General features: G+C 39.4%; 1 protein-coding gene across 5 annotated transcripts in view; it reads left to right on the top strand.

The window, feature by feature from the left end:
* Window positions 1–24,883, top strand: part of TNRC6A (trinucleotide repeat containing adaptor 6A) — a 102,425-nt gene that overhangs the window by 31,974 nt on the left and 45,568 nt on the right. For 4 of the 5 annotated variants that reach the window (XM_034988035.1, XM_034988034.1, XM_034988031.1 and 1 more), the window contains exons 4-5: window positions 678–699; window positions 21,342–21,749. In XM_034988035.1, coding sequence (XP_034843926.1) covers window positions 678–699; window positions 21,342–21,749 — 430 coding nt within the window. The remainder of the gene's footprint in view (window positions 1–677; window positions 700–21,341; window positions 21,750–24,883) is intronic. The other variant, XM_034988032.1, reaches the window with a different exon arrangement.

Genomic DNA, 24,883 nt, shown 5'->3' with positions numbered 1-24,883 from the left:
CAGGCATGGCAAAGCAGGGTTGGTGTCAGTTTAGCTTCTGAACACAGTAATTTTAATGCATTATCAGATGTGTCAGAAGTGACAGTTTTGTGTGAAATTTTTTCCCCACTCAAAAATACCTAAAAGTTAACTATGTTTAACTGAAAGAGCAGCCTAACCTCCAGGAGTTAAATTTATTACTGATTTGTCAAAATGGTTATATTCAGAAATGCTGAATTTATTTTCTTCCAGAAAACTTAATTCATTTTTTTATCATTTAAAATAAGAATTTTTGAAGCCATTTTAAACTTATGCAAAACTCAGTAGATCCATCAAATGTTAAAGGTGACAGTTATAGAAAATTCTTTTAAAAACTAAATAATGAGAAAAGTACAGTACGATTTTTTTTTTATTATTTACTGTCATACAATGATGTCTTCTCTGCTTTGTATCTAAAGAAACATTTCAAACTTTTTTATTAATAAACATTGTATCAGGGACAATGGGGCACATCTGTGGGAAAAGCATGCTTTCTTTGCATATCTTTTCCTATGCAGTTCACCTAAATGACAAATTCCTTATTTAATAAAAGTGTATATGTCTTATATAATAGTAAAATATGAACATTTTATCATTAACAGTCCATTTCTTTCAGTTTCATATTTACATTGTTTTTTGTTTGTTTGTTTTTATTTTAGGCCACTGAACAAAAAATCAAAGGTACGTTGTTTAAAGCTACTTTTATCCTTTTTTTTTTTTTTTCATTAAAGCAAGGTTGTTGATATGCATTTTATTCACCTCCAGGATTGGGAGAGCGAAAAGCATGAAAGAACAGAGGGGTGGGGACAGACTTCTTCAGTGACATCACCTTGGAGTCATCCCTTGGGGTTAATGGTTTACTATATTACCACTTTTAAAACCTACCTACCTTACAGCTATCTCCTAGGATGGGCACCACTTCCTGATGTACTCCCTTGATTTGAGTCTTTGAGCACATGTACCTTCCCTTCAGTCTTCCATGTAAAAAAGTCTTCTTGTCTGGGGTTATCTCTGGGACTCTCACCTCATCCCTTGCTTTATTCTTTGGTCTCTGTATTCAGTTGTCCCCCACTCCTTCCTGGAGGCAGACTGTGATACCCACTCTATATTTAATTACTGAGAATAGTAGATTGCTAACCTGATGGTCATTTTGCCAGGCTGAACAGCTCCCAGTACACATCAAGCAGGAGCCTTCCGGCTGCTAAGGAAACAGGAACATCATTCCTCTCAGATTCTGAATCAGGAATTCTTCACCCTCCCAGGAGTTCACCGCCTGGTAATGAAAGGTGTAGGGCTCTCAGATGCTGAACTTGTTAGGCTTGAAGATTCTGAATTTTTATGTGTAGCTGAATCAGAAGTATGATCTCTGCATTTGGTTGAGATACACAGCTCAGTACTGCCTATTTTTATTTGAGGTCAGCATTTGTTAAGGTAACATTTGCTAGGTGCAAGTATGTGGGAGTGAACAAGAACAGTCTTAGCTTATATTTTACCGGAGAAAGTGGCAGTAGAAGGACACACCTAAACAGCATAGTGTGTGATTTGCTTCAGGTAGAAATGCCATTGTTGTCTGGAGCACAGAGGAGTAATGAGTAGCTTATCTGACACAGGGGTTTAAGGAAAATCTCCTTGAGGTTATGAATCGTAAAAGATGAAACAGCCAATCCAAGAAAGGATGAAATGGCAGAGGGATCAATCAGCGTGATTGAAGGTACAAAGAAAAGAAATAATTTGGTGATATTTTCAGTAGATATCCCTAGAGCATTAAATATCCAGCAGTAAGTGGATAGGGTAGAAGGGTTTTTCTGAAGAGATAGGTAGGGGTTAGGTCAGAGAAGGCCTTATATGCTCTGTGTACTAAGGAACTTGGACTTCTGTTTTATAGACAGGAGCCACTGAAGAGTTTAAGCAGAAGAGTGACATGGTTTGTTTGTTTTTTCTTAAAAGCCGTCAGTCACTGTGCATGGAAAGTGTTGGCTGAAAGATGGAGCGAAGAGAAGAAAGGCACTCTCTGGGCAGAGGAAGCGGGTGGACAAGAAGAGGGAATATTCAGAGAATAAGTGTGGGGGTTTTGGGGGGAAGGGACAGAATATAGGCCTGGAGGTAGGGGGAAATCGTAGGGCTTCATGCTGGTTAGAGGGGAGCCAGCCTGAGTGATACATGGAATTGGTGAATCACTATATTATACACCTGAAACTCATGTAACACTGTGTGTTAACTATACTGGAATCAAAATAAGTAAACTATCAATTTGAGTCTTAAAAAAAGGAGTAGAGAGCCAGCAAAGGTCACAGTCATAAGCTATGCTTTAGGAGAGTTTCTTTTCAGTAATGTCTAGCGTCCCCAACAGAGGCAGTACCAGCGAGGGAAGAGGGGGAGTAGAGAGGGTAAAGATGATTTGAACTGAGGTCTTGGTAGCAGGGGTAGGAGATGGATAGAAGATGTGTGAGGTCTAGAATTCACAGGATTGCAACTGGTGAGATCAGAGGGGGGAATTGAAGGTGACATTGTGGCTTTGAATCTGGACGTGTAAGAAAGTTACAAGGGTGTCGAATGATGGAGGGGGGAACGTTGCCAAATTAATTTAGTAGGAACATGACCAAATTCAACTTCTTCAAGCTCCACTTTCTGCATACCACTCCCCTCTATAGGGATGTTAAGTTGTCCCTTTGCTCTGCTTCAAGACCAAACTCCTGCTTGGCTGTCAAGGCCCTCTTTAATCTGACCTCTCATGATCTAACCAGCCTGTTGCCCCTCACTCCTTTATTACTTTTCAGAGCATTCTCATCTCTTTCATGTTCTTTCCTGTTTATTTTTCTTTTTGATCCAGCTCCTCAGCCAAGGAGGCCTTTCAGTGTTTCCAGATCTCACAGAGCTCATCTTCTAATGGATTGCTCCAATGGCCATTGATTCTCCCTTCCTGATTTCTCAGGATGTTATGATGAATCTTAAATTTGGGCCACTTGATTATAGTCCATCTTAGAGTTTTGACTGGCCCATGGGTATTTGTTTCTCCAGCATGATCTTTGAATGCCTACTGTTTATATCATTTCCAAATGTAAAATCATCCTTTTACATCCATACATAAAATATGAATATATTTGAATCTTCTTCATTTTAGACTTTCCACAGTTCTGAGTATGTTAGGCTAAGTGTATGAAAGTTGCTTCAAAATGTATTATGTTGTTTTGCCAGCTCTTTTACTCCATCCTTCTTTTGATGGCAGCTCCGTGATTGGTCACATTACTCTGATTTATGAAAATGTATTACTTATTTTTTGTGCCGTGTATAATATCTATATGGTATTTGTGATTTGGGTTCATGGTGATTAGAGATTACAAACTGGAGACTTGTGGGACAGGTTTGGCACACACAGTTGTTACTGTTTACTAAATGTCTGGTTTCAGAATAATTTATGACTTACAGAAAAGTTGAAAAGGTAGTAGAGAGTTTTCCCACATACACCTCACTCCATTTTCCCATGATTGACATCTTGCATTTCTGTGGCACCTTTGTCAAAACTAAGAAACTGATACTGGTATTAATGGAACTCCAGACTTTATTGAGATTCCCCTCGGTCTCCCGTTAACTTATTTCTGAAATCCAGCACCAGCTACAAAACGCATCTAGTTGTCTTGTCTCCTCAGTCTCCTCTGGTCTCCACACAGTGTTTTTGTTATCCTTTATGTTTCCGATTGCCAACATTTACAAATCAGGAGAATCTGCGTAATCGAGAATTTCTCTTGCAGTTTTTACGGTCTACATCATTTTTTGTCCTTCCATAGTAGAGTCTGTATCAGGCCCGGGTCTAATAACTTCTGGCTATCAAGTACTTGAAGGAAATGGGGCTGCTGTGACTGAGGAACTGAATTTTTAATTTTATTAGAGTCTTTGTGATTGTCAGGAGTCCTGATCTTAGTGTTCAGACTGAGCATGACTAGTTAGGCTGCAGCACCCTCTAGGAATTCTGCCTTCATGAGCTGTTCCTTCTAAGGCTCCTGCCATTTCTGGTTAAGTAACACTGATGTTGCTTCCACCCAGTGGTAAGACAATTTGTATAACAGTGGGGTTTTTGTAAAGTATCATAAATTAAATTATTGACCAGCTTTCTTACATGAAGACCAGTCAGTGTTTATTTCTTGGTGCAATGGATTCATAACTCATCTAATGAAAATGTGGACCAACATAATGCGAGACATAATGAAATTCTTGAAAGTTTTATTCTTACCTTGTACTTGAACTTTGAAAAACTGTAAGGAGCATGCATATTTGAATGTTTGAATATGTGAAATGTCTTTTAAAAATATCTATGAGTATCTCCTTGAAACAGCAGGGGAGTGAAATGCTGAAAAATTTATGGTGAGGTATAGGAATAGATGGAAACATTTTAAGATGCCCTGTGGCCAACATAATGTAAAGGCAGGGAAGGAGTTAATATTCCCTCTTCAGAATGCCTATGGGAACTTGATTAAGAAAAGCAATGTTTCAAAAACATAGCTCTGACACTGGCTTGTTTTGGAAGCATGCTCATTATCCATTCCTTGCAAAAGAATAAGCGCTGTTAATTTTTGACAGCTAACACCTCTCTCTCTCTCACCCACCCTCTCACCCCCTCCCCCCCGTCCTCTGTCTCATGCTGGTGCTTTCTTCAGGTGATTTTATAAGCAAGTTAATATTCCAGATAATAACAAACTCCAGAGCTCTGAAGAGATGACAGGAGGCTGGAATGGAAGCAGGAATGGAGAATAATGGATAAAGATTTTTTTTGTTTTCTGGTGATCCCATAGGAAGGCATAGTTTATTGCTGCTATCCTCTTTCTGGACTAATTAAAAACTCTTAATGAAAATTGAATCAACATGTAAAACACATTTTTGTTCCTTTCCACATTTGGAAGCCATTATTCTTGCTCAGTTCTTCTTTTTTTTTTTTTTTTTAAATCTTAGGTTTAGCCTCACAATTTTTTTCAAAGATTTATTTACTTGAGAGAGAACGAGAACCAGTGGGAGGAGGGAAGGGAGAGAGAATCCCAAGCAGACTCCGTGCTGAGCACGGAGCCAGACACGGGGCTCGATCCCATGACCCTGAGATCATGACCTGAGCTGAAATCAAGAGTCGGACACTCAACTGACTGCGCCACCCAGGTGCCCCACATTTTTTTTTTTAAATCAAACATGATTTTATTGTTTAGCTCCATTGCTCCTGGGGAGTGATCAAAATATTCAAGAGCTATTAAATCAGCGGCATGTCAAATCATATTGGAGACATCATGGTAACTAACTTTGAGCACCTACTGTGTGTCAGGCACTGCTTTATATTTACTTCATTTAATCAAGGGGAATATTCTAAATATTTAATCACTAATAATGAATGGTTACCAGTGATTCAGAACACATACTGGAGCAGGGTCCTAAAAGCTTCATATGCTAAGAGTAATCTTTCAGCTATTGAATTTTGGGAAATGTTTGGGACTTAGGGGAGGGGCCAAGGCAGCAGGCTGGGAAGTCTGAGGCTTCATGAAGTAGGATATTTAAAAACTAATATGGGAGTAGGGCTTCATCAGTGTGTACTAGAACAATATAAATCTGCATTTAATCCCTTCAGCAGCCCTATGAAAGTGGATCGTATCATCACATTTAGAAGTCAGATTGAGGCTAAGAAAAGTGACTTGCATTTTGGTTATGCAGCCAGTGAGTGTCTGAGCCAGGATTTGATGACTAACTCTAGTGGGCTCTACTGCTGCTTTCTCTTTGAAAACAGTCCTGTATTTACATGGAAAACAAAGTAGGAAGGCTACGCCAGTGCTTTAATAATATTCAGTGAATGAACTAAAACAATGCATGTTTTAAAAATATTCCCAGAAAGATCTTCTAACAGGTTTTATGGTATTTCCCCAAGCACAAAGAAATAAATAAAAAGTTGTATCACCAACATAATTTTGTGAATCAGGGAGCATCTGACAACTGCAATGTGTAAAGTGGTTGGCTTTTCAGGAATTACTAGAGAAAGCTCTGAAACTGTTTACTTCATCTTTGTTGATGAAAAAGCGTAAGAGTTTTAAGGACCAGGCAAGAAGCTGATTTTCTAAAAGCTTCCTCCCTGTGTCAGACCTCTAAACAGTGAAAACCAGTCCCTTTTGGGGACAAAACCTGACTTCTAATTAAGTTTGAAATGCCTTGCTCCACCTCTTTTGGGGAGATGTAAGGAGACTTTGACAAAAAACCCACCAAAAAACCCACATCACCTCCATTTCATGCATTCTTCAGAAGGAGGGACGAAGTACCTTCTGAGGAGCTGGGCAACAGACAGGTCTCTGCTTTTCAATATGCTTATTGACCGAGAAAGCTCATAAAGGCAGAGGACACAGTTTAACTGTGGCAGTATGATTGAGATGACTGTTGGAGTCAAAGGAAGAAAGTGTTTAATTTGTTCCCTTCTCATTAATAAGTAAGCACTCTTTCCGTTTCCATCGTCACTGCCAATATCAGCTGTGTTGTGCAATCTCATGAGGTCATCTTGGGAAACAAAGATAAATGAAAAATAATTGTCTGTTAATCCATTCTTCCGAAGTAAGGATCCATAAAGTGTCATTGTTTTGTGTTTTCTTTTTTCGTTTAACATTTGTGAAATATTTATTGTGTGCCGACCCTGTTTCATGTACTGTTGTGGTCACTGTTATGCATGAACAAAACCCAACTCCCAAGTCCTTGTCCCAACTGTGCTTCCATTCTTATCTTTGTTTTAGTTCAGTAGAGGTAAATATATTTACCTGTGGTCTCAGTGTATTACTTCATAAGGCCTTAAGTCTCTCAGTCGCAGTCCTGTGATAATGAAATTCAGGAACTTCGGTGGCTTGGCAAAGAATTCCTGTGCTACACAGATCTTTCAGAGGAGAAACTGAGGCCTAAATAGCTGTGATTGAAGTGTGTTGCCTGACCTTGTTCACATAGTGGCTCATGTGGAAATTGGTATCTGTGGGACTGTTAGGGAAACAGAAGGGGCTGCCCCCAGCTGACGCTGGCAGGCACTCCTCCCCTCAGCACACCTATGACCGTTTCTGTCACACAGGTAGGGAAGTTCTGTTAGAATTGGGGCTTCCGTGCAGTGTTTTTCTCCATAATAGTAGAAACATGACTTCTATGTTATAGGCAGGTATTAAGTAATATTGGGCAGACCAGGTTCTGATTCCAAATATGGCATCAGAGTACGTTCACTTTATGAGAAATTGTGAAGGCAAATGTGTGCGGGCCTCTTTGAAGGAGAAGCAGAGTTTCTTGCTGGTGAAGAATTTACTAATGGCAAATGTCTTTCTTCCTATGGAAGATGTCTTTGAGCTTTGTAACTCTGCACTAACAGGAGGGGGGGAAATGGCCTTCTGCTTCCAAGGGAAATAGTAGAGGTTTAGGTATATCAAAGTCACCATTTTTCCTTTACTTGTATTGAGAAAGGAAAGTGATTTGTATAGATTTATATATAAATCTAAATTTATATACTCAATGAGGTAGTGAAGGATGCTAAGGACCCCTTTATGCTTGTAAGATAAGGGCCATTTTATTTATTTATTTATTTATTTATTTATTTATTTATTTATTTTAATTTTTTTATTCTTATGTTAATCCCCATACATTACATCATTAGTTTTAGATGAAGTGTTCCATGATTCATTGTGCATAACACCCAGTGCTCCATGCAGAATGTGCCCTCCTCAGTACCCACCACCAGGCTAACCCATCCTCCCACCCCTCTCCCCTCCGATTTCCCCCGCTTCATTCTTCCCCTCCCGCTACCTTCTTCTTCTTCTTTTTTTTTCCTTAACATATATTGCATTATTTGTTTCAGAGGTACAGATCTGAGATTCAACAGTCTTGCACAATTCACAGCGCTTACCAGAGCACCTACCCTCCTCAGTGTCTATCACCCAGTCACCCCATCCCTCCCACCCCACCCCCCACTCCAGCAACCCTCAGTTTGTTTCCTGCAATTAAGAATTCCTCATATCAGTGAGATCATATGATACATGTCTTTCTCTGTTTGACTTATTTCACTCAACATAATACCCTCCAGTTCCATCCACGTCGTTGCAAATGGCAAGATCTCATTCCTTTTGATGGCTGCATAATATTCCATTGTATATATATATACCACATCTTCTTTATCCATTCATCTGTCGATGGACATCTTGGCTCTTTCCACAGTTTGGCTATTGTGGACATTGCTGCTATAAACATCGGGATGCACGTACCCTTTCGGATCCCTACTTTTGTATCTTTGGGGTAAATACCCAGTAATGCAATTGCTGGATCATAGGGTAGCTCTATTTTCAACTTTTTGAGGAACCTCCATACTGTTTTCCAGAGTGGCTGCACCAGCTTGCATTCCTACCAACAGTGTAGGAGGGCTCCCCTTTCTCCGCATCCCCAGGGCCATTTTATTTCTAGCAGATGTAGGTGTGTTTGCTTATAAATACCAACAAATTATTAAATAACAATGAAAGATTTTGTAACTTCAGATGTTTGTGATGAGGCTGGGGTGGGGCAAAGATGGGGAAATAGGAGAAAAGCAGAGATCGGTGCAGTCAACAAAGCAAACTATTGTTGGAAAGTAGATTCAGGGACCAATGATCCCATAGTTGTTGGAGGCTTGTGGGAGTATCCTAAGGTTGTATCCTAAGCCCTGAGATTCTGCCTTGACAACAGTCAGGTCTTCAGTTTCAAAGAAAATAAATCAGGGACGCCTGGGTGGCTCAGTCAGTTATGCGTCTGCCTTCAGCTCTGGTCGTGATCCCGGAGCTCTGGCATTGAGCCCCATGTCCGGCTCCCTGCTCAGTAGGGAGTCTGCTTCTCTCTCTCCCTCTGCCCCTCCACCCCGCTCATGCTCTCCCTCTGGCTCGCTTGCTCTCAAATAAAACCTTAAAAAAAAAAAAAAAACCTACGGAGGAATAAACACACCTTTAAAAAAAAACCAAAACAACAAATCAGGAGTCTTCTGGTTTAAATTTTGGAGAAGTCAGGAGAGATTAGCAAGAATAGCTTTATCAGCTATAACCAGGTAAGAGAAAGCTCCAGACTAGGAAATAACACAGTATATGTCCTAATTTGCACTTTTATGTTCTTCAGTTCTAATAAGAGTAGTAGCTGTGCTTCAGAACGTGTACTGAGTGAGAGCGCTCTCTCGGCTATAGCGTCAGTGGAAATGCACTTGATAAAACCAGCTGCAAAGACAGCATTTGGCCTGAAGCAAAAAGTATTGAATCTTCTACTGAAGATGATAATCATGGAATTCTAACATAAACACAGCATGGTGTTAAAAGTCCAGGCTTCTGAGGGAGATAGCATTGGATTTGAATATTGTCTTTATGATTCTTGTTTCTCTGACCTTGGGCAAGTTCCTTAACCTCCATGCCTCAGTTTGACTCTGTGGAAAGGAGATAATCCAGGCTACTTGATGTGGGAATGAAATAATATAGAACATAAATCACAGGACCGGAGGCTAGTAAATGCTGAGTATAGGCATCTTATTATAGAAATTTTTGATTTGCAGCTTTCAAAGTGAACTAAGCTATAATTAGTGACTTTCCTATTTTTGGATAGTTTGATTTTGCTCTTGTAAGTAAGGGGAAACTTAATTTATACTAGGAGGAACATTGGTTTGGGGGTCTAATTTGGTTTTAAATTTCAGCTCTGCCATTTACTAGATGTTTGATCATGGGCAGCCTTCTTCTAAGCCTTAATTGCCTCATCTGTAAAATGGAAATAATATTTCAAAATTACAGAATCATGAGGCTAGAGCGATATCAGATATAGTGCCTGGCATTTAGCTAATACTTAGTGAATTTTAATTCCCACCCCTGTGGTTGCGCAGTATTCTAGCAACCTTTCAGCCTCTTGACTGGGCATACCAGCAGTGTCCCCAGTCACTTCAGAGTTCCTCCTCACCCAGATGATGATTAGGTTTTTCCTCTCATTAAAGTAGAGCCCAACTCAGCATGGGTGAATCACAGTGCAGCGTCTCTGCCATAGTGCAAGGAATAGGTCTTGCAACACGAGAATGGGATGTATCTTTATAAATTCGGCAGGCCCAAATTGGTACTTTATTGCTTTGATTTATATTTGTTTATTGGTAAAATGGAATATCATGTGTTTAATTACTTGTGCTTTTTTCATTTTATGAATTGCCCATTCTTGTTCTTAGCCCATTTACCTCCTGGACCTTAGAGCTTTTGTTACCAGTTTACACGAGCTCTTTGTATAATACGCTTATTAGCATTCTGTCTCATATATTTGATGCAAATATTTCCAACATTATGGACTATATCATATGTTTGAAGTTGTTCTGAGGATGAGATACCAGGCAGAAATATCTAAATTTTGCTCGATAGTAGACCCTGCAAGGGGGTATATATGCAGAGGATGCAAATACATATTTCAGAAGAAGAAAAGCAAAATTAAATAATCTTTATACTTTTAGCTTAAACTCTGGCCCTAAACTCTAGTGACTCTGTGGAATGTTTCCTTATGTTAGCTTTAGGGGCCTTACCCCAAAACAGTACCTCTTTTCTTTCTGTTAGGGAAAGTTGGGGTAGGCAGTGGGAGGGGAGAGAGAGTGAGTCCCTTTAACTTGTTCTAAAGGGCAAATATTTTTCCAGTTTGCCTTTTAATTTGGAATAAACACACACACACACACACACACCCTTGCAAAAATAAACTATACTGCATAATTTTATCTGGTCAAACTTAACAATTTTTTATTAATTACTTGACTGACTTATGTTGGGAAAACCTACCGTTTACCCAGATTTAGAAAAAATTTTGCCTTTGTTTTCTAAAAGCTTTTAAAAATGCCAGCATTTTATAGCATTATTAACTGTTTGATTTATCTGAACTTTATTTCATTTTTTTAAGAGAGAGCATGCAAGTGGGGGTGGGGCAGAGAATCCTAAGCAGGCTCCATGGGCAGCTTGGAGCCTGACACGGGCTTGATCTCATGACCCTGATCATGAGATCATGACCTGAGCTTAATCAAAAGTCGGATGCTTAACCAACTGAGCCACCCAGGCGCCCCCTGAACTTTTTTTTCTAATAATAAAAAAAAAACCCAACTAACCATCCTGTATTTCCTAAATAATTTGTTATCTTCAGTGATTTAGGACATTTCCTTTATTGCATAACTTTTGTGGTCCTTCTTGATTTTTTTCCCCCCCAAATTTCAGTGTTTTGGGGACTTTGGTTGTTGCTCCTGTTACTGACTTCTAGTTGAATTGTTAGGTGTTAATCTTTTTTTTTTTGAGTCACAAATGGAAGTCAGAAGCTCTCTAGATGTAGCTGCAGTATCTGCCAGAACAGTTTTCCAAATTTACTTAGACATGAGAACCACGTGTGACCCTTGTTTTAAGAAATACAGATTCTGACTTAGTAAATCTGTGAGGCTGAAGAATCTTTCTTTTTTTTTTAACAAGTATCCCATAGCAGTTATAATTAAACAAATTTAAGGATCACTTCTAGAATTGTAAGTTATGAAAGAGACTGCAGGGCAGTCTGACTTTTTTTCTTTTAAAGCATGTGCCTCTCTGCCTGAAAACTGTATCTTTTATCATCCCACTGTTCTGAATCTCATATATTTGGACAAGATGTGATGGATAGGTTAACTACAGATCTTGGAAATACCATGCTGTGAATATTGTGTGGATATCCTCCAGCTGTTAGAAAAGGTCCGTATTTTAGAACAGATTGCTCAGGCATTTTGCTGAAGAGTAGAGGATTGTATCGAGGCAAATCAGCTATGTTTCTCTTTGTGTTAGTAATTTGAGGTGGGAGATGTTTGAGTAGGAAGATCGAGTTCCTGGAGGGATTGGAAGTAGGTGCTTCCCTAAGACCCAGGAAAGGGTATGCTTCCCGTTTCTGGATGATTTGTGAAGTGAATTAAAATTAAATGAATTCAGTGTAATACTTATTTTAAATTCAGTATTTAATTTTGAATCGATTATAAGATATCTTGTTGCATGGTATTTTTCCTTACTTTAGGAACTTTTTAACCGAAATGTTAAGATTTTTTTGTACCTGTGTAAAGTATAAATACGGTGTGTTATATTTCATATTAGTTTTTAAGTCGTATTTTTCAAGTTGTCACGATAGCCATATAGTTCAACCTACTTGCTAAGGATCAGCAGAAGTTAATGGATTGACAAGCATTTAGGTGTTTTCCAGGCTGACTAGTGGCACTTAAAACTGCAGCCGTTTGTCCACAATGAAAATTCTAGCATTACCTCTGTGTGTATCAACTTAAAAGCCAGACTTGCCCCCTCTGTGCCCTTCAGCATTCCAGAACGAACTGAAGTTAGTATAGAACAGGGAATGTGTATCATACAGGGGAATTATATTATAAATCATCCATGATGCTTATTAATGAATAAGAAGAGGATTTTTATAGTAGTACAATGTTTGGCCAAGTTGTAAATAAATTTGATTTATAGGCTCAATTTTAATCGAACAGTTCGCTCTTCGCACTGTTTAACCGGCTGGCTTCTTGTTTCCCCTCCTGTCCCTCTTAAAATACAAGACGATGGAATTTGAGTTACTGGGCCTCAAATACAGGGGAAGCTGGTGAGCAGTACCTCCGTAGCAGTAAAGTGACACTGTACCTTTCCTCCATTTTCTGTGGAAAGCTCTGGAGTTGGAAGGCAACAGAAGTTGGAAACCCCCTTCTTTGGAATTTTTTGGCATAGAGAATTTTCTCATCTGCTTGAAGTTTTCATCAGGTGTGTGCTTTTTGAAGCTGTGTCCCGATGTGCCGTTGCTACTGGCATTCATCCGTAAAGCTGCAGAACTGATTGCACCCGCGCTTGTTGGCGCTGACTCTGGTCCGGAGGCAGAGTCTGTCAGGGGAAGACTAGTGAGAGCTGCAGGCAGCTAGAATGATTGGTTTGAGAATTTAGGCTTAACCAGGATGATTGATTACTTATTGGAAGCATTAACTGTAGGGAAGAAAGACAAATCTTGTATGTGGTGTTGCTTGATAATGCAGTTACAACTTAAATGTACTACTTGGTAGCGTGGTAGCTTTTCTTCCAGAAGTTATTTTGTGGCTTTTAAAAGCATAAAATCATTCTCTGTGATGAAGATTTTAAAGAATGTTTACAGATGACTTTTATTTTTTTAAATACCCTTTGAGCAATGGTAAGGATTTTCCTAAGTATCAAGCATTTGCAGTTTAACCTAATTATTGACAGCTAGAAATGTTGCCTTTTATTTTCTGGAAACACTGGCTTGTTACTCAATTGCTTTAGTACATTTTTATCTTGTTGATTACACCTACTCATATTTGTTTGAGAAGGTAGGATATTTTCTCTTAATAAAAATAAGAAATTCTTAGGAAAATCCTGTACTTTTGCTTTTATGTGAGAATAAAACTAGGAGCTTTCATGGGTACTCACCTTTTGCCTTCAAAGAGCTTAACATGATGGTTTTGTTTTTCCTGTATAATGACACATTTTGAGATTAGAAATAGTTACTTTTGGTAAATTTAAAGTTTGCCTAAAGCAGTCTTAAAAAACACTGTGTATTCCATAGATGTGTATTAAGTATTATTTTAAACTGGTAATTTCAACTATTTCAGTCACAAATCTGTATACGGTTTTTATTTTTTGGAGGGCAATTTAATGTTTCATTCTGTTAAAATGAAATCATGTCTTAAAATGACATTTTTGTCTACTATGCTGTTACTTAAGCCAGTATTTCTAGAAGATTTACAATGTAGCCAATATGAAAACTCTTACACAAAGCTAAGTTATAGACTTTGGTGGAAAGATACAAAAAAAAGGAAGGGCTTGAGGTATTAAGTGGTGATAATTCAGGATGTTGATGGCTGCTTTATATATTTAGACTGTTGTTTCTATTAAACTTGTAGATAGTAGGGAAGTTCACTCATTTACTATTTTCTGAAATAAATTTATATAAATGGCATTTTAAATATTATTTTAAATCTTAAAATAAGTAAATATTAATATAATTTTAATTATTAATAACAGTAAATAAAAATTTTTTTACAAATTGAGAACTTGGTATATTTAGGATTTGGGATATTAAATTGTCTCTTATCTAATCTTGTTTTTTTTTACCTGAACCTAAGACAGTTGCTGTGGGGTTCCCCCCCCAATTAATAGACTGTTTTTTCGAACAGCTTCAGGTTTACAGAATGATAGAATGTTTATACATAAGAAATATCAAATACATGAAAGTAGCAAAAGTTAATTGTAGTATTGGTTCTTTTATTGTTTTGCAAAGTGGGAAGTCTTGATTTGGATCATGATTTAGGAAAATGTTGGTTTGAATTCTTTGCATGAGTAATTTCTCCATTCCAAAAAAAAATTTTTTTTTAGTTGTTTATTTCTGGGCCTATTCAGCTTTTGCCCGTCTGCTTCAAACTGTGCGAAAGACCAGTTGGGTCACAGTATGGCAAAAAATGTAACATAAAAAAATTGTAGTGCCTATGTGTGTTTTGTACTGACTGAATTTAAAATACTTTTCTGGTGTTACGGACAATATGATGTTATGGCTGATAAGGGTATCTTCCCAGATTAACAGTCATATTAACTTGTTCTCTGGATGCTGGCTCTGGTTGTTTTTGTTTTTGTTTTTGAGCAGAGATCTGTAACCACTGAGTTATCAGCAACATACTAACCAGCTACCATCATCTTCCTTACTCTGTCTGCTTCTCTTTGTCATTCTCTCTCTTCTTTACTGGTTCTTAATTATTCCACCTCTTAAATGTTCACGTGCAGTGTCATTCGGTATTGTTCTGTGGGTTCACTCATCTCATATGCTGGTAGTTCTTCAGTTGTTCATTCAGCTAGCAGTTCTTGGCCATTTGCTGTATTTGGTGCTGGGAATGCCAGTGATAAAGGGAAGGAAAAGCCAGCACTTAAAGTGAGCATGTGCAGTGAAAGGGATGCATTAAGAAGAGTTTTATGGGAATAGAGGAGGGGAAATTGCTTGCCATAAAATGCTTTTAAGATTAGCAGAACATAGGGTGGGCGTGGGTGGCGATTAGTTGTTTCCTGGGAAAGGTGGACACAGATTTCCAAGAAATACATCAAGTCATTTGAGACACAAAGAACATAATGGGAAAGAACGGTACCTTTTGGAGTGTTGCACACTTGGTGTGAGAGAGAAGGAAACGTGTGTGGCCATGACAGGATATGAATCTGGCCAGGCCAAGGACTTTACATGATCTCTGAAGTGACTTCAGTGATATAGATAACTTGGGCAGAGAGAAGAGAGATTTGGGGGGGGAGGGTGAAGATGGGGGGGGGTCAAGATGTAAGCCAAGGAAGACCAATCAGGAGGTTTTCGCAAGAGTAAATTGGTGGAGGGCCAGAATCACAGCAGGGACATTATAGATGATAAGGATGCATTTGAATTCTATCAAGGAGATAATCTACTGGGGATAGGGAGAATTTGAGGAAGAAATCCCTGCTTGAGTAAATAGTGAGACCATTTTCTGAAATAAATGACCCCTTCTCTCCTACCTCTCTAGCAGTCCTGACTTACCTTGCCTTTACTTCTCGTCTTCTGTCTGCTGTGGGAACCCATCCTTCAGGTCTTGCCATTTCTTCTCATTCTACTCATGATTTTTTTCCACCTGTATGATGAATCCTAAATTTATATTTTTAGTTCATACTTTTACTGAGCTTTAGAACCACATATTCAGTTGCATGCATATTCAGAGTTTTTCTGAAGATTCCAGAGAGGCTGCCTGAAACTGTCATGAGATCCACAATGTCGAACTATTTTCATAATGATAGGAAGACTTTGTCTTACTCACTTTTTTTCTCATGAGTACATAGTGTTTTCTAGAGGTTCCATAATGTGGATGTTACAACAAATTGGATGCAGAAGCAGATGTGAGACTGTACCTGCTTTTCTGTTAAGCCACATATTAAAGAAATTTGGAAGAATGTAAAAACAGTGTATGCTTTTCACTGGCTTTCTGTTTTGGAAAATAGTTATTTCAGAAAATATATATTCATTCATGTAAGAGTTTATTTTTTAAATGAAATTTTTTTTAAATTTCCCTGTTTAAATATCAAATATGGTAAATATAATTGTAACCCATAGATGATTTTTGGTGTTTTCAATAACTTTTAAAAATGCAAAGGGGTCTTGAGACCAAAATGTTTGAGAGTTGCTGTCCTGGAGTAACAACAAACCTAACACATTAAAAACTAAACTCATTCTCTCTCATGCATTTCCCAAACTCAGTTTTTGTCTTCTGTTTCATGTCTTGGTAAATGGTACCACTGACTACCCACCTTCCAGGCCAGAAACCTGAGGGTCATCCTTACTCCTCTTTTTTTAACCTAGGTGGTAATAGTGGTCACTCACCATTTATTGAGGTGCCAGGTGCCAGGTACTATTCTCAGTTCTTTACATCCATTATCTTCTTAAAACCTCACAACAACCCTACATGGTAGAGGTATTCATACTTATCCCTGTTTTACAGATAAGAGAACAGAGGTACAGGGTGGTTAAGCACCTGGCCCACGGTTATACATCTAGTAAGATGTATAGCCAGGATTTGAATCTAGTCAGTCTTTTGAACCTGCACTTCTTTGTTCTGGAACAGTTTATGTAGATTGAGATGATATGTTTCTTGAGGATTTTATATGCACATTCCCTATAAAGTCATCTGGGCCTCGTGCTTTTTAAAGAAGTAAATCTTGGAGTTTTTCAATGTCTTCTGTTATTATAGGATCTTCTCCTCTATAAGCTGATCTTGGTAAATTATATTTTATAGAGCAGACGCTGGGCAACTATAGCTTGCAAATTTGGCCCATTGCCTATTTTTGTATATCAGGTTTTGCTGGAACAGAGCCACATCCATTCATTTATGTGTTGTCTGTGGCTGGTTTTTGTGCTACAACAGCAGAGCTGAGTAGCTGCAAGAGAGACTGGATGGCCTGTAAAGCCTAAAATGCTTACTATCTGGCCCTTTACAGGAAAGATTTGCCACGCCATGTTGTGGAACATTGTTCCATTTAGCTGGTTTTCTGTTTTACAGGTATAGGTTATACACAGTATTTTCTTGTATTTCCAGAATCTCTACATTTGGAGTTACGTCTCTCTCTTTTTTTTTTTAATCCCTGAACTATTTATATTTCTTCTTTTTTCTCCCCATTGTTTGGGATTACTAAAATTTTGTCAGACTTAATTTGTAATAGTGTTGGTGTTCCATCTTCTGCTGTGCTCTTCAACAGTTTAAATAGCATTAGACTTAGAGTTCCAGGTTTCTTAAAAGTATGCTAGTAAAAAAAAAAAAAGTATGGCAATATTGATCAAACTGTCTGATCCTGATGGGTGATTTCATCAATTCCTCCATTTCTTATATGTTAATTAATCTTTATTTTCTTGCCTCTTGTGGGGCCAGTGTTAAATCCTTCCTCCATCTTTTCAAATTATTTATAGAGTTGAGCCTAAAGAAATGTCTTAATTTTAAAAAATCATCTCATTTTTTTACATTTTTGTTTTTTAAAAATTAGGTTAACTAGTTAATTTTTTTCATAAAGTCATGCCTTGGAGTTATTAGTTCACCTCTAAAGTCATTGATTGCTACTTTTATCTTCACCAATTCCTTCTTCTGCTTCTATTCATTCTTTTTTGTTGAAAATAATTAAGACCAGGAGTTTTTCCCTTACTGCTGGTTTAGTCTTATCTTAAAACTTATTATGTGTGTTGTTTTCACTGGTATTTTCTTGATAAACCTGCAGTTCTGGTATTTCTTCTTCAGCTCAATACTTAAGGCATTTTTATTTGCTGGTTTTGTTGTTTCTAATGTGATTGCATTGTAATTCAGAAATACCATCTGTATTATTTGTACTTTTTGTAATTTAGTGATGTTTTCTATAGTGCTGTATGGTGTGTGTGTGTGTGTGTGTGTGTGTACACGTACGTACTTTCTATGACTATTCCATGGGTATTTGTCAAAAAAGGTGTTATCTGTTTTCAAGGTAGGTGGTTTTGCTTTTTTTTTCTTCAGTTTTTCTGTCTCCCGTTTGATTTACATTTGATACTAAAGTTTGGTACATAGGATTCTTAGCTGTTTATATCTTTTTAGTTGGTTTCTTTTATCAGTATGAGATATCTCATTCTTTATGATGCTTTTCTGATTGAAATGTTTAAACCTGACATTAATGTTGCTTTTATTTAAATTTTGTTAGCATTTTTGGTCCTATATCTGTCTTTGTACTTCCCCCCCTCAACTTCCTGTATTGTTTTATTTCAGGACTGATTTTTGCAAAGTATTCCTTAAGTTTTTATTTTTATTTTTATTTTTTTTAAAGATTTTACTTATTTATTTGACAGAGAGAGACACAGCGAGAGAGGGAACATGAGCAGGGGGAGTGGGAGGGGGAGAAGCAGGCTTCCTGCGGAGCAGGGAGCCCGATGCGGGGCTCGATCCCAGGACCCTGGGATCATGACCTGAGCCGAAGGCAGACGCTTAACCGGCTGAGCCACCCAGGCGCCCAAGTTTTTATTTTCTTAACAAACTAAAGACCCTTTATTAACAAGTGAATTTAACTCATTCACATTTATTTTGATTACAGATCTTTGGGGCCCTATGCTGGGCATCTTCTTTTGTAGTTCTTATTAACTGCAGTTCTGGAATAATTTTTTATTGCCTTTTCTGTATCTGTTGAACGGATCAGGTTTTCTTGTTTTCTCATTTTTTTCCCTCTTTCTGGTGGTTTGGATATTTACTGACATAATTAACCTAAATTTTAACTGCACATACACAATAGCCAAAATTATTCAGTAATTATATCTGTTACCCAGCACCCCCATCCTTACCTCCCTACCTACACACACTCTTAACTTCTCCTTTATTCTTCTAGTATGTTTCATGTTTACATCTGAGATTTCACTTCAGATTATTTAGTTCAGTTTTATAATCAATAGTTACATTGTCTTAGTGTTTTTACTGGTGTTGGTGAAATTTTCTGGCCCCAGAAATGAGGCCCTATCTCAGCCTTATTTTCCCCGTGACGTTTCATCGATAAGTACAGCAGCTCTCTGAATTTGAGGTAGGGATGGGGCTGCTACATGACCGACGTAAATCCTGCTTCTGAATTCCTGGTCATTTTTAAATGGAGTGTTGAGGTTCTTGTACATTCTTCGTGTAGGCCCTTCACAGTGTTTGCCTGTAGGTTATCTTATAGTTCCTTGAATGTATTAAAGAACATGTTTCTGTTGCATCTCCTATAAACAATATCTTGTTTGGGTTTTAAATTGTTACAATCTTTTCTTTTCCTGTTAGTAATAAAGTGGCAGGCAAGCCTGTATTTTAGCACTGGATAGTATTGTAAGTGTTACAAGGTTACGTTCAGTTGCGAAATACCAAGCTGAGCCTGGTACTCAACACGTAAAGGCTGAGTTCGAGTTTTTGTGTTCTCTGTGATTTCATAGTTACATGTACTTTATCTTTTTGTTTGTTTCAGAGGTACTTTAGAATATTCTAGTACCTTACTTTCCTTGTGACAAAGGAATATACATTATTGGTACTTTCTGGAAGCATTAAATTGTCTGGGAGACAAAAGTTTCACACATTAAGTAATTAGACCTAGAATGTACTTGACTCAAATTCTTAATGTGAGGCTTTTCAGTTGCCTTCAGGAGGAATGAAAAGACTCCAAGCCACAGATAGAATGCTTGTGACTTTTCAGTGCAGGTCCTCCTGAATGACAGTTTGCTTGTATTACTTCAGAAAAATCAGCCATATTTGAAAAAGGCCAGATCACGTATTAAAAATATATTAGTATTAGTGATATAGGCTAAGTCCACCAGTGGCTCAGAAAGAAGGCCATAGTGAGGCCAGACTGCTAAATGAAGGAGACTCTGGGGGCGAGGGGTTGGGGGGAGAGGAGAGGTGACATGGGGTTCGGTGGCTTACTGGTGACCTTTTGTTTCAGTATCATGCACATTGTAGGCATTGGACAAATATTGCCTTTATTTGGCCCACAGAATAGCTTCTATTTACTTAGTTTTTACAGTGTGCTGGGTACTAGACCAGGACTTCCTGTACTGTGCAGGCGAGGAGAAGGACACAGAGATAACCCAGTTCTGGGGGCGGGCTATTCAAATTTCAGGCCTGGGGCTCTCAACCCTTGAACAGTGCTTTCTCCGAGTGTCCTCACTGGTCACATGGAGACATTGCACTTATTTATCTGACAGTGGCATCTGTAAAGTTGCATCAGACTCAACAGAAACGTTCAACTGTTAACAAAAGTGTAAGGTGGTATTGTGCGGATCATTAAAAAATACCCACTCTTCGTATAGCCTTGTATTTGGTGCTCTGTAAGCGGTAACATACTTAACTTTAGGATAGCCCTGCAAGGTATAGGTTTTATCCCCATCTTACGGAGGAGACCATAGGCTCAGTCAGGTATACACACCTTGCCCAAAGACACAAAGCTTAGTAAAGGCAGCACTGGGATTAAAACCTGGGTCCATCTGGCACCAAAAGTTCATACATTATGCTGCCTCTCTGTAATTTTAGAGATTGGGTATATCTTCACCAGTGTAAGGCATTTCCATCAGTTTATTTAATCTCTTCTAAGAGTCTAGAAATCCACTGTTTATAATTTCACATTGTTCATGCAGTAGGCAAATGGCTATTTCAGATTTGCTTAAGACAGGGTATCTAAGTTATTTCTCCAACTTTGATTAGTTTCATAGATTTCACTCTGTAATATTTGTATTGACTTCTGCATTCTGAGTTTGTCCTGTTTGATCCAGGCTTTATGTTTTAACAACAAAAATGCTGCTAACTTTGCCTTTTTGTAAAGAAACGATCAGATTGTTTTCTACCCTTTCTATCTGTTCTTGTGTTATCTTTCAGAGATGAAGAATAGGGACCAAACACATTAAAAATGAGACAGGTTAGGAATAGTTTCCCGGGAACTGAGGATTCTTTTAGGATGAACAGAACTTGATTCGCCACTTTTGCCCTTTGAGCTGTTGTGAGTTCCGTAGTTGTAGAACCAGTGCTTGTTCTCTGATCAGAATAACACAGGCCAGAGCTGGTGAGCAGGAGGTGCCACCCAGGCCAGGGGACACCAGTGGCATCCGTGCCCTTGTTGGAGGGGTCGTTGCCGAAGTAAAATTGGACTCTCCCCTAAGACCGCCTGAGCCTGTGAATGAGGGTATCCTCGCACACTTGAACTTTCAGTTCCTTCAGGGTTGTTGTTCTTAGTGCCTTTTTACTTAGATGGCTTACTGTGGAGGTACACTTTACTGGCTAATCTTTTCCACCCCTTTTCTTTTGTTGGGATTAGTGCCAGAACAGATAAAGCCCAGTGTAAGCCAGCCTCAGCCTGCCAACTCTAATAACGGCACTTCCACAGCAACCAGCACTAATAATAATGCCAAGCGAGCCACAGCCAACAATCCGCAGCAGCCACAGCCGCCTCAGCCGCCTCAGCCGCCGCAGCCGCCGCAGCCGCCGCAGCCTCAGCCGCCGCCGCAGCCAGCTCAGGCCTTGCCTCGGTACCCTCGAGAAGTGCCACCGCGATTTCGCCACCAGGAACACAAACAGCTTCTAAAGCGGGGTCAGCATTTTCCTGTCATAGCAGCAAACCTGGGATCTGCTGTTAAAGTGTTAAGCAGCCAGTCAGAAAGCAGTGCTTTAACAAATCAACAGCCACAAAATAACGGAGAGGTGCAGAACAGCAAAAACCAGTCAGGTGAGAGAAGGCCTTTCTTACGAGACTCCAACCGTCCGCATTAGCAGCGCAGCAGGGTGACACGTTCATGGCTTGTTGGGGATCTGTCTGTGCCCGCGCAGGGAGAATCCTAAAATGTTCCCTGTGAGCCGCCTGCCCATCCCACTTTTTAAATGATTATTTTAATCACCTTCCCTCCAGGTTCTACCCATTTTCATAAGCAGCTTATAGCTTAAATCGATAAGACTACAGCTAAAATTGAGCACACACCCCCCCCCCAAGCATATGTCCTAAGCGGTTGTACATATCATTGCAGTGAATCCTCAACAGCCCTGTGAGGCCCAAGTTGTTCTTATCCTCACTTTTCAGTAGAGGAAACTGAGGCACCAAGACTTTCGATCACTTGCCCCATGATCGCTCGGTTACCCTGTGCCCGAGAAAGACCGCCGCAGGTGGAAATGGTATTCAGACAGCACGTGCATTCAGTGATGGCCACAGAAGGGCCTTTCTGAGCTCCGTAATGATGGGGAGGCAGAAAATGTGTGTGATTACAGTTCTCTCAAAGGCCAGTTTGTTTCAGTATGTTCTGATAGGCTCTGACGGTTTGTTTGTCCATTCTTTCTCAAACTGTTTTAAAGCATTTACTACAAGCCAGGTAGACAATTGAGGAGAATCAAGGTTCCCACGCATGAAACCACTCGCATACACTGGTTAAGAACAAAGTCTCTAGAGCCAAATGGACCAGGTTTTTAAATCCTAGCTCCACATACACCGGTGTTTGTGAGCTTGCTCACAACTTAATTGCTTAATTGCTCCGTGGGTCTGCGTCTCATCTGAGCAGCCATTGCTCACTGTCCCAGCAGGAGTTGCGCTCTGTCTCTGTGCTCACTTCTTTGTATCAGGACCTCCTCTGTCCGTTTCATTACGGTACTGCCCAGCTACTAAGTAGCGGAGCTGGCGTCACACCAAGATCTGCCTGACTCCAAAGCTGTGCTTGTCACAGCCTTGCTGTACTTGGCGGCACACCGGATGCCGTAGGTACGGAGGAAGAGGACACGGATGTGATTTTTCTAGCACAGGTAATTAGGGCAGCACATTATTATTGGAAAGGATACAAACTTAAACCGTGACCCTGAGTTAATACTACCCCTGTAACCACTTTCTACCGTATGTGGGCTTGGCCAAATCACTTAACTTACCTCAATCCTCTCCTAAGCTGTAAAGTATGGACATTAGTGCCCAACCTCTATGGTTGCTTTGAGTATTAAATTATGTGATGGGTTTAAGCGCATAGCTTAGCACCTGATATTTAGGTACTGAATGAATTATCTTCCCTCAAACTTTTACAGAAGGACCCGTACTTTTCAGGAAGAAGAGTCTGATTTAGACATATGACATGTAACACCAAGCAGTTAATTTGGCTTGACGTTCATCTGAGAAATGAGATTGAAAGCACATACAGTGAGTCATCAGTATGTTTTTTAAAAATGTGATCAAAGCCTTAGGAGAGGTTACTCGCACAGCGAATGCTTGAGTACCTATAACAAGCTAAACAATGGTGGTATCACACTTAACAAAATGAACAAGGAAGTGGGCCTAAATTTAGAAAATGGTATGTTGCGTATCATTTTCAAAATTTGGAAGATGAAAGAACAAAGCTGTTTTTGAAATGGAAACAATAGGAGTGTAAGAAGGTTTCTCACAAATGGGTATGGGTCAAAAATCCCAAAAGTATTATAGATATATGCATTCAGATGAAAAGAAGGCCTATGTGAGCATAGGAAGAAGTCTTCAACAAAGGCTGAGAAGGACAATTACCCTGCTTGTTTCGCAGAGGACTTTACGAGAGGGCACTGCGTTCATGTGGAGGTGGGGATAGAAGCCAGGAGGGTGCAGCAGTCTCTGGCTGAGGTCTGGAATTGATGTGGATGACGAAGGCAGAGCACTCTGCAAGAAAACCTGATTTGTGCTTTTGTCTTTTTTAAAAAACATTTGTGAATCCCCACTTACCAGCATATGTCACATATTTACATTAAAATATCTGTGTAGATGCTACAAGGAGTAGCAACTTGAGCCACATGAGAGGCGGTCGGGTGTCTGTGAACTAGGGAAGGCTTCTTAGACCGTTAGGTCTGCCCTGGCCTCTGAGGTTATTTACAGTGCTAAGGATCATAGTGACCCGGTGACTAACCCCTGCTGGGGTGCTCACTACAGCACACACACTATGTTAACATTCAGTCCTCACCTTACAGGCTAGAGATCGGTGAAGAGCAATGTCGTGTACATTATAAACAGCATCAGCGATGGTCCAGAAACACAAAAGTTGTGTGTTGTGAATCACAGGTAGTTCACAACTGTGCAAACATAATCTTAACTGCTTTCATTTTTGTATTTGTGTTTCACTTTTTTGTTTCCTGAGCAAATACAGTTAATGGAATAGATTTGACGGGTGGGTCAATACATACAATAAATACATACACAGATATTTACTTACGTTTTCATGATAAAAGTGAGGGGTGCAGTGCAGGATACACCTCCCTTGTCCTCACGTAATTCAGTTCTTGTTCATTCCGTGCAGAGAGCAGGGATAGTCCTTAGATGAGAGTAGGTACTTTATAAAATCAATCAGAGGTCCTAAGCTAAGCACCTTTGCAGGCTAGCAGGTAAGTGAAGTAGAAGATGAAAAGGAGTGATGGGACCAGGGGTAAAGATACTGACTTTGTACCCCACCTGAATACCTTTACACGCCTTTAGAGCCCTACTCTGGTCAAACCAGACAGTGCTGTAGGCTCAGCTGCCGGTTTGTGACTAGACCTCAGACACTTAGTGATGCTTTCAGTCAACATCAAGACTTCTCCTGGGCAGTTGATTTCTTAGAGCCTTAGGATGTTGGGCTCTGCTACCGCCCAAATAACTCTTCAAGCTGGGGGACTTACAGGGCTTCATGTAATAGAGGATCTAGGAGGGAGGCACTCATACACCTAACAGGGCTGGCAGCAGTATTGTTCTTATGGTCTAGAGTGTCCCAACCCACATTTTATCATTCAACTGACATGTACCATAAAGCTAAAAGAGTAGAGAAACAAATACCCATGTACCCTGTACCCAGATCCAGTAGTTGTTAATGTTTTCCCATCTTGACTTCACACGCATAC

Source organism: Mirounga leonina, unplaced genomic scaffold, assembly GCF_011800145.1.
Source record: "Mirounga leonina isolate KUSES-001 unplaced genomic scaffold, KU_Mleo_1.0 Mir_448, whole genome shotgun sequence".
Lineage (NCBI taxonomy): Eukaryota > Metazoa > Chordata > Mammalia > Carnivora > Phocidae > Mirounga > Mirounga leonina.
The sequence above is the reverse complement of the archived record's forward strand: the minus strand, read 5'-3'. Positions and strand labels throughout refer to the sequence as shown.